This window comes from Dioscorea cayenensis, chromosome 11 (genome assembly GCF_009730915.1).
Source record: "Dioscorea cayenensis subsp. rotundata cultivar TDr96_F1 chromosome 11, TDr96_F1_v2_PseudoChromosome.rev07_lg8_w22 25.fasta, whole genome shotgun sequence".
Taxonomy (NCBI): Eukaryota; Viridiplantae; Streptophyta; class Magnoliopsida; order Dioscoreales; family Dioscoreaceae; genus Dioscorea; species Dioscorea cayenensis.
The window spans coordinates 22,236,459-22,245,113 of record NC_052481.1 but is presented as its reverse complement, the minus strand read 5'-3'; the positions used below and the strand labels follow the sequence as shown (position 1 = coordinate 22,245,113).

Sequence of the window (8,655 nt, the reverse complement as noted above, 5' to 3'; positions counted from 1 at the left end):
AGTTGTATAACCAAAGGGTTTTTCTTAGATTTTAGTATTTTCTCACGGTTATTTTATCCAGTTTAGTTTTAAGTCATACCCATTAATTTGGTTTATCTCATAAAAGCCACAAACTTGACCATAAAAAGAGAACATATGACACAAGAATTAGAATTCACTCCATAACAAGTATTTAAATAATAATAATAATAATAATAATAATAATAATAATAATATATAAATACGACACTGTGACAATCAAACATGAAATACAATATAGCACAAATGAAGATGATACTAGAACATACTCAATTGCATCAATCTCAAAGTCATTGATCAAAAAGGCTTTTGAGAAGTTCCAGGTTGTAGATTCAAAGATGAACACTTTTGAGAAGTTCCAAGTTCAATCCCCTACCAATTTCCATCATAAAGTCCATCCTTGCATTCTTTTAATTGTGTAATACAGTGATGCAAGATGGAAGAGAATTACATGTTGATCAATCACACTGCACCAACAAAAGTAATCAAATAAGTTGAAAATAAAATGGTGTGCATGATGATGAAATAAAACAAAATAAAATAACACAAAAGAATTACAATTAGATCTATTTTGGCAAAGGGAGATAATGTAAATCCTTGGCTTGATCAACTACCAGCATGTTCTCATGGTGTGGAACTATCAGATTTGTGAAATCATTTCGTATTCCACTGGAAATATATCAAAACAAAAAAAAATTGTAAAAACGAAAATTTGGATTAGCAAAGTATAATCAAATGATCAAAATACAACATCAGACCACCTTTGGAACCACAATTTCAGGAAGATATGGCTTTAATGGCTTAACTTGAATCCTAGCTTCAAATTTCCATCAGACTCTCCGGCATCCCGAAAGTGTCAGTATACCACAGTCATAGGCCAAAGCTAAGAAAACAGCTCAGTAAAAGATAGAAATTGTTAGAGTAACTAATAGTCTTGGTTACTTTTTCCATCCAATCAGCTTAAATTTTTGGGTTGAATCAGTCCAAATAATATGTTTACTATACATCTAGCATGGTATTAAAGTTTGATTTGTTTAATTCTCCGCAATGTGCAACGGCTATTTAAAAAAACAGCTTAAGGTCCCTATTTGTTTGAATCGGCTCCTCAAAAAAGTGCTCTTTTTTTTCAGTTTAGTAGAAGTTGCTTAAAAAAAGTGCTTCTCCAGAGTAAGTTAAGCACTTTTTTGTATTTTGTGTTTGGATCGGCTTTTTTGTAGAAGGAGAAGCTGTAAAAATAAGTTAAAAATCAGTTTTTTTTTCAGAAGCTGGTCATGACTAGAAGCAGAAGTTGTAAAAATAAACTAAAAAACAGCTTTTTTCAGAAATTGGTCATGACTAGCCTTTGAAAAAAACTGTTTTTCAGTTTTTTACAGTTTTTGCTTTTTGCAGAAAAAGCCCGTCTAAACAACTTTTTGAACCCAAAAGTGCTTAATTTATAAAAAACCACTCTGGGTTTTCCAAAAGTCAATCCAAATAAGGCAATTGGTTTGCATCTAACAAAAATTACAAAAGGACTTACTTGCTCAAAATGGTATCCTCAACTCTTCAACTCTGCAGGAAATTCTAAGCCCTGTGATGAAGCCAATTCTAAGCCCAGTGACGAAGCCACAGCATCTGGTTTAATACCTTGTTGTAACATTGACTCATACATCTGATAAGCTTTATCCCAATTGCCGATCCTGCGATACCCAGTGATGACAGCAGTATAAGTTACCACATTTGGATTTAGTTGCTCATGCATTTCCTTCATCCGTGCAATAGCCTTGCCCATTGAGTGCGACCTGCAATATCCATCGATTAAACATGTATATGTGTGAACATCCGGTGACAAGCCACGCTGCCACATGTCCTGGAACAGTTGAATACCACGCTTCATATTTTTGTGTCTACAATACCCACTAATCAATGAAGTGAACACAATTTTATCGGGTTCGATCCCCTTTGCGATCATTTCCTTGAACATAATTGAGGCCTCGGGTAGTCTGTCGTTGTTGCAAAGCAGACTGATAAGGCATGTGTATGTATATACATTGGGCTTGACACCTTCATCCAACATTCTGTTATATAACTTCAAAGCTTCCTTCAAATTCGATTTTTTGGCAAAACTATCGATAAGTGTACTATATATAATAACATCTGGAATATATCCACTCTTTAAGATAGCTCCGAGAATTTTCAATGGTCTGTCCAATTCTCCCGCTTTGCATAGGCCACTGATCATGACGTTATACATAATCAAGTTGGGAACGATGCCCATACTACGTATGATACTAAAAAACCTATACGCCTCAACAACATAATTCCTTTTGCAAAGTTCATCAATAATAACAGTGCAGGTAACAACATTTGGCATGACACCAATCTGACGCATGTATTCAAATAATCCCCTGGCTATCTTCAAGCATCCGTTCCTACAATAACCATAAATTAAACTGGTGTAGTTATAGACATCTGGAACAATATTATTCTGAATCATTTCCTCCCAAAGATCCCAGGCGGTTTCCATATCTCCACGGCGACAGCACTCATGAATAAGAATGTTCAAAGCAATCTGGTCTTCCTCATAGCCACGATCCTTCATGTCACAGAACAATTTCCCCGCCGCCTCCATTTCTCCTTGCATACATAAACCATGCAAGATCGAGCTGTAGCTAACTACTGTAGGCATTGTCCCCTTGCTCATCATCTCTTCCTGTACCTTCAAAGCATTGCAAAAATCACGGTTCTTGCAAAGGCCATCAATCAGAATGCTGTAGGTATAAACATCAGGTGTGCACCTGCACTCTTTCATTTTTTCAAACATAGACCATGCTTCGTGCTGCTTGCCTTCAAGATAAAGACTGCGGATGACAGCATTGAAGCAATAGCTATTATACGGCAAACCTCTTCGCAACAAGTCCTTTAGAAATTCCATTGCCAATTCAGAGTGTCCTGCTGCACAAAGCCCATGGATGTATGTGCCATACGTCACTTCATTTGGACTGACTTTAAACTCTTTCATTTCCATAAGGATCCCTTCGGCTGCGTCAATGTCTAGTGTCTTTCCATTAACATACAAATCTATCATTATAGTGTAAGTGTACACATTCGGCATTGGCCCTGAATGCTTCATCTCATGAAACAAATCTATTGCATAATCCACCCGATTATTATCGACCAAATACTTGAGCAAGCGATTACAAAAAGGGACATCAAGTTCTAATCCAATCTGTTTTGCCTCCAAATAAGCAAGACACGCATCTTCAAACATCAGAGACTCTGCAAAGCTCAGGATGATTGTTCCATAAACTTGTAACAAGTTCAAAGCACCACCAGACAACCCCACCAATTCCAGTACCAGGCAGAACAAATCAGAATTTCCATTCCTACAATACTGAGCAAGACTTTTTAGCAAGCAAAAAGGGATCTTTCTACGCATTCCTGAAGACAAGAAGATACGAATAAGCATCGCAAAAGATTCCAAGGAATGGGACAACCCATACTTACCCACTGCTCCCAAAAACCCAATCTCCCTCAAATAACTCCAATTCAGTGTGTGCACAACGTGACCAACAAGGGGGGAAAGAGTGAGGCGCCTGGCAACCCAAAAACCGGACTTTTTTCCACTACTGTTGTCAATGGTTGGATGTGAATCAAAATGGAGCTCTTCCAGCAGCAACGACGATGAAGGAGCAGAAGAGTAAGGGCTCAAAGATTGGATTTTTCGAACAAAGGTTCGAGAAACAAGTCTACATCCAAGCCAAATCATAGAGCAGGGGTTCTCAGAAAGGAGAACCCTGCGATTCGAACAGAACTCGAGATCGAACAAAAGCCCATGACAAAGAGAGAGAGAGAGAGAGGCAAAATCAAACGCAAAGCTCCCACCTTTGTGGCGAATTCCAGCATGCTCTACACCATGAAAGCAAAATAGAAAAGGATTGCAAGTTGAAAACCATGGAAATTGGAGACACTTGGGTTCTCAGAAAGGAGAACCCTTCGATTCGAACAGAGCTCGAGATCGAACAAAAGCCCATGACAAGAGAGAGAGGCAAAATCAAACGCAAAGTTCCCACCTTTGTGGAAAATTCCAGCATGATCTACACCAAGAATGCAACATAGGAAAGGATTGCAAGTTGAAAAACCATGGAAATTGGAGACACTTAGCTGCAGAACAGACGAGAAGCAGAGAGTTCCAATGCCGTCAACGCCGGCGAGAGGCTTTGGTGGAGCTAGGGCGAGGGGTTTATCGGCGGAGATAAACCCTATTCTTGTTCTTATTTATTAATCATTGTAAAATACTCCCATAGTTGATTTTTATCTTTCGTGTTAATCACTCTCACAAAAAAAAAAAAATATTATTATTATTATTATTATTATTATTTTACAAAATTTTATAAAAAAATTAATTTTTAAATTATTTTTAATTTATATTTTCACTATCTCTCATATTTAATTTTAAAAAAAAATAAAAATAAAATATTAAAGAATAATTTTAGAAAAAAAATAATAAATGTTTCTTAATGTTAAAAAATTACAAATAAAAAAAATGGATTTGTGACGAATAAAAAAGAAACGCAATAAGTAATAATAATAATTATTATTATTAACTATAAATAAATAAATACATATCATACTTTACTTGTTCAAAATAGAAATTAACTCATAAATAATTTCGTTTAATCTGCTTGTCCTTTTAACACCTCTTTATTGTCATCATTTATTAAAAAAAAACTTTATTTATTTTGGATTTTTTTAATCAATGTTTTCAGGGAAATAATATTAACATTTTGACAAATGTCAATATATATGCCTTTGAAATGCTTGAAATTATTTTTTTAAATGAATAAACACTATTTCAATGAAGGAAAATAATGTAAAGTTTTGTTTAAAAAAAAATCATATTTCATTGAAGTAAAAAAACCAAGTTGGTACAGAAAATACATAGAGAGAGGAACACATATGTTGGTTTTCACAAACTATGTTATATATAAAAAATAGAAAAAATAATCTATGCCTATTATTAAAGTAGTAGATGCACCCTACTTCTAAAATATTTTAAGGAACAAATTTAAATTTTTTTATTATATTTAAATTTTTATTTATATTAAATATGGTATAAATAATTATATTTATTAAATTTCACATATTTCTTTAAGCAATTAAAATCTATGCAATATTTCAAAATCAAAGTATACTAATAATTTTCATTGTAGGGAGTTATTTAATTATAACATTAGATTTTCTTTTATATGTGTATATACTATATTGCTTCAATATCATCAAAATTGTAAAAATCTAATGTGGAACGAAAGAATTTGCCTAATAATAATAATAATAATAATAATAATAATAATATATTAAAACTAGATTCTTACATTATGTAAAAAAAAATTAATTTTTAAACATACTTAAAAAATAAATTTTCAAAATCTCTCAAAAAATATACAAATATTTATTTGAGATTTAAAGGAAATATGAATTAGTCACTTCCTAATTAGAAAGAAAAATAAAATATCAATTTTTTTTATTACAAAAGTAGTAAAATGTCAATGAACCTTTGTTTAATGACAGTGGCCCTACTATGAAAGGCATTCGCAAAGAAAATACGTAATGGTTGTAATGAATCTCCAGTTATGAGTGCAAGTTTACAATCCAAACTTTGTGTTATTGAGTGAAGATGTATTGTTGGATATTCAATTTCTACCTGTGCGCAAAGCCATTGACATCGCTTGTCACATTTGTCAAAAAAATAAAAAATTCAATTTAAGAGTTACCTAGATAAATCCTAACTTGTAACTTGCTTCCTTAGAGATAATCTTGTTGTTGTCTCAATTATGACCATAGATCATAGAATAATTAACTTAAGTAATCAAGCAAGAATGTCAACTAATTGAAACAACCAGCACAAGGTATGGGTCTCTCAAAACAGTTCTGAAGAACAGAGACAATATACAAGTAAATAATCCATGTTATGCTGGCTTGACAACAATTGGAAAGCATCAGGATTTCTGATACTAAGAAACTCTGTTCTGAATTAGGTGGCAGCAGCATCTATCTGGGTTCCATTTCTGATACTGAATCTTCACATGGAATCTCTGGGATGGATCCTTGAACAGTGGACAAATTATATCCTTTCCGGAATGCATCTGAATCCATGCCACCACTCAATCTTGCACAATAAGCTGGCCTTGAAGGAGATTGAAGGGACTCAGAGTAGCTGTAGAGTATGAGAACCACCATTGACATGGTGGGTCTGTTTGCTGGATCTTCTTGTACACATAATAAACCAATCTGAATACATCTCAAAGCCTCACTTCTTGACCATTGATCACCCAAACAGGGGTCTAGTATCTCTGAAATTGTTCCTCTGATCCAATGCTCCCATGTCTGTAGGAAAACAATCAACCATTATGTGATTATATGAAGATTGTGCAACCAAATTAACATACCACTAGTGCTTACATAGCTTATCAGGTTTTCAGCTTGTTCACTATCACGAAAACTAGTGTTCTTTCGTCCTGTCAGAATTTCCAGAACCAAAACACCATAACTGAATATATCTGACTTTGCTGAATACTGACCACACATCACATACTCTGGTGCCATGTATCCACTGCAAGCCATTGAAATTTACCTGATTGTTTATATTGAGCTTCTTGATTGATCTCTGGGGTGTCAAGTTTATACTTACAATGTTCCAACTACAAGGCTTGTGGTTGCACCACTTTGATCACCTCCAAAAAGCCTAGCCAAACCAAAGTCGGAAATCTTAGGATTCATCTCCTCATCCAACAATATATTGCTTGCTTTTAGATCCCGGTGTATAATCTTTATTTGAGAATCTTCATGCAGGTATAATAGACCTCCAGCGATTCCACTTATGATATTGTATCGTCGACCCCAATCTAGTTGCTCGCTTTTGGCAGAATCTATCACATACAGACTCAATGATCAAGGAATTATGAAACCATGAAAGGAGTACTTGAATGCATACAAACAAGAAGAAGAAGAAGAAGAAGAAGAAGGATTTAAGGTAAATTATGCAGGGTTTCTATTGGTGAAAGGCATGTACCAAACAAAATGGTGTCAAGGCTTCTGTTAGGAACATATTCATAGACAAGCATCATCTCTTGTGCTTCCAAGCAAACACCCAAAAGCCTTACAAGGTTTCTGTGTTCAAGCTTTGCAACCAACACTAGTTCATTTTTGAGCTCCTTTAGCCCTTGACCTGAACCTGATAAAAGCCTTTTAACAGCTATTTCTCTTCCATCAGGTAATGTTCCCTATAAAAATGGAAATCATAACAAGTTTCAATGGATGGAAAGGGGCAAAGTATTCAAAGAATTATATAACAGAGAGGGGTGTAGCTTTACCTTGAAAACTGAACCAAAGCCACCTTGTCCAAGTTTATTCTCTTCAGAGAAGTTTGATGTTGCAGATTTAAGAGTTGATAAATGAAATAGTATGGAGTCAACACTTGTGATGTCCTCTGGGTTGCTAAAATCTACATAAAGAAAAGAAAAAAAGTAAAAGATTATAAACATAGATAAGCAGAGTTAGTCCTTGTTTTATTGGTCCTTAGAATTATAATGAAATTAGTGAAAAGCATTTGATTCATGAATAATTGACCAGGAATTTTTCTGGCCAAACTCCTCCTCCTCTTCCTCCTCCAGAACCATACGCTGAAAGTGCAAATTAGCAAGAAAGCATTCCCCAGAGGAATGACAATTACTAGAATCTTAACATTGACATTCTTAGATCCTGAATCAATCAAAGAATACTCTTTTTAGAACCAAAATGCAGCAGAATTAAACAACTGCAATTCTCTTACAAATGGTTAAAAGGTTATCTTTTGTTTACACACTTTTAATTTAAAGCAGGCGGAGATTAGTATATCATAACATCAAACATTAGACTTATTCTAGATTTCAAAAAGAAGAAATAAAAAAATAAAAAGCAATAGTTTTGTAGCTTACCTCCTCCTGCCACTGAGGGAACTGATGGTGGAATAGCAGTCCCTGGTGTTTCGGTACCATTAGACTGAAAAGGAGGAGGAGAAGAAGAAGAAGAAGAAGAAGAAGAAGAAGAAGAAGAAGAAGGGAGTTGCAGGGAAGACTTGCCTTCATAAAATGAATACAACTCATACCTAAAATAACATCTATCTCCAATAACTCTACCTCCTCTCTTCCCTGCAAAATTTGGCATCACACTGAACATACTTTTCAAGCATTGATAGCACTCGTCGCCACACAAATCTCTGGTGCACTGTGCCAACCCATAAATCTTGGGGTCAGCTGCAGTGAAATTAGCCTCACCGGTGGCAAATCTCCGGGTTGAGTTAAACGCTGCATACTGAGATGTCATGCTAACCAACTCACTGACAAGCTTGTTAAACTTATTAGGCTCCGTCACGTTATTAACGTTCCACATATAAAATACATTAGAGTTCTCAACAGAGGTAAGGATGTTCTCATTAGAGTAGCGGAGGAGGCAGTAGTCATACCAAATGGTGGCGTCCTTGGCATAGGCACAAAGCTGGACGATGTCTTGTCCTGCGAGGTTGAGGCAACTGCGGCACGTGCTGGTGTTAGTGTCACCACGGCAAAGGATGAAGGCGGAGACCTTGCCAGGTATCCTGCCCACTCTTTCTCTGTAAAA

The 8,655-nt window shown here is 35.2% G+C and overlaps 2 protein-coding genes across 8 annotated transcripts; both read right to left on the bottom strand.

Moving 5' to 3' along the window:
* Positions 1 to 226: 226 nt before the first annotated feature.
* On the bottom strand, positions 227 to 4,262 carry LOC120272277 (pentatricopeptide repeat-containing protein At1g62914, mitochondrial-like). 3 transcript variants are annotated; one of them, XM_039279049.1, is made up of 5 exons: positions 3,505 to 4,262; positions 1,538 to 3,438; positions 780 to 901; positions 577 to 687; positions 227 to 485 (listed from the first exon to the last, which is right to left on the bottom strand). In XM_039279049.1, exons 1-2 carry the CDS (start codon positions 3,764 to 3,766, stop codon positions 1,556 to 1,558), a joined length of 2,145 nt encoding a protein of 714 aa, XP_039134983.1. In that variant the 5' UTR covers positions 3,767 to 4,262; the 3' UTR covers positions 227 to 485; positions 577 to 687; positions 780 to 901; positions 1,538 to 1,555. The 3 variants fall into 3 exon arrangements, with proteins under 3 accessions (XP_039134983.1, XP_039134981.1, XP_039134982.1); XM_039279047.1 differs by having other exon boundaries at positions 1,538 to 4,262; XM_039279048.1 differs by lacking the exons at positions 577 to 687; positions 780 to 901 and having other exon boundaries at positions 1,538 to 4,262.
* Positions 4,263 to 5,820: 1,558 nt separating this feature from the next.
* Positions 5,821 to 8,655, bottom strand: LOC120272699 (cysteine-rich receptor-like protein kinase 6). Of its 5 annotated transcripts, XM_039279573.1 has the most exons (8): positions 8,501 to 8,634; positions 7,974 to 8,262; positions 7,627 to 7,758; positions 7,371 to 7,501; positions 7,070 to 7,280; positions 6,689 to 6,926; positions 6,460 to 6,610; positions 5,821 to 6,384 (listed from the first exon to the last, which is right to left on the bottom strand). In XM_039279573.1, the coding sequence occupies exons 2-8, from the start codon at positions 8,212 to 8,214 to the stop codon at positions 6,049 to 6,051; spliced, it is 1,440 nt and encodes a 479-aa protein (XP_039135507.1). In that variant the 5' UTR covers positions 8,215 to 8,262; positions 8,501 to 8,634; the 3' UTR covers positions 5,821 to 6,048. The 5 variants fall into 5 exon arrangements, with proteins under 5 accessions (XP_039135507.1, XP_039135504.1, XP_039135508.1 ...); XM_039279570.1 differs by having other exon boundaries at positions 7,977 to 8,550; XM_039279574.1 differs by lacking the exons at positions 7,627 to 7,758; positions 7,974 to 8,262 and having other exon boundaries at positions 8,501 to 8,655.

What these genes read in the sequence shown, in the direction of transcription:
- LOC120272277 (XM_039279047.1), bottom strand. Translation starts at nt 3,766, where the DNA reads ATGATTTGGCTTGGATGTAGACTTGTTTCTCGAACCTTTGTTCGAAAA.
- LOC120272699 (XM_039279570.1), bottom strand. Translation starts at nt 8,427, where the DNA reads ATGTGGAACGTTAATAACGTGACGGAGCCTAATAAGTTTAACAAGCTT. An exon ending in GCTTTGGTTCAGTTTTCAAG is followed by an intron (nt 7,281 to 7,370) that starts GTAAAGCTACAC and finishes CCATTTTTATAG; the next exon opens with GGAACATTACCTGATGGAAG. An exon ending in CTGAAAACCTGATAAGCTAT is followed by an intron (nt 6,385 to 6,459) that starts GTAAGCACTAGT and finishes GTTTTCCTACAG; the next exon opens with ACATGGGAGCATTGGATCAG.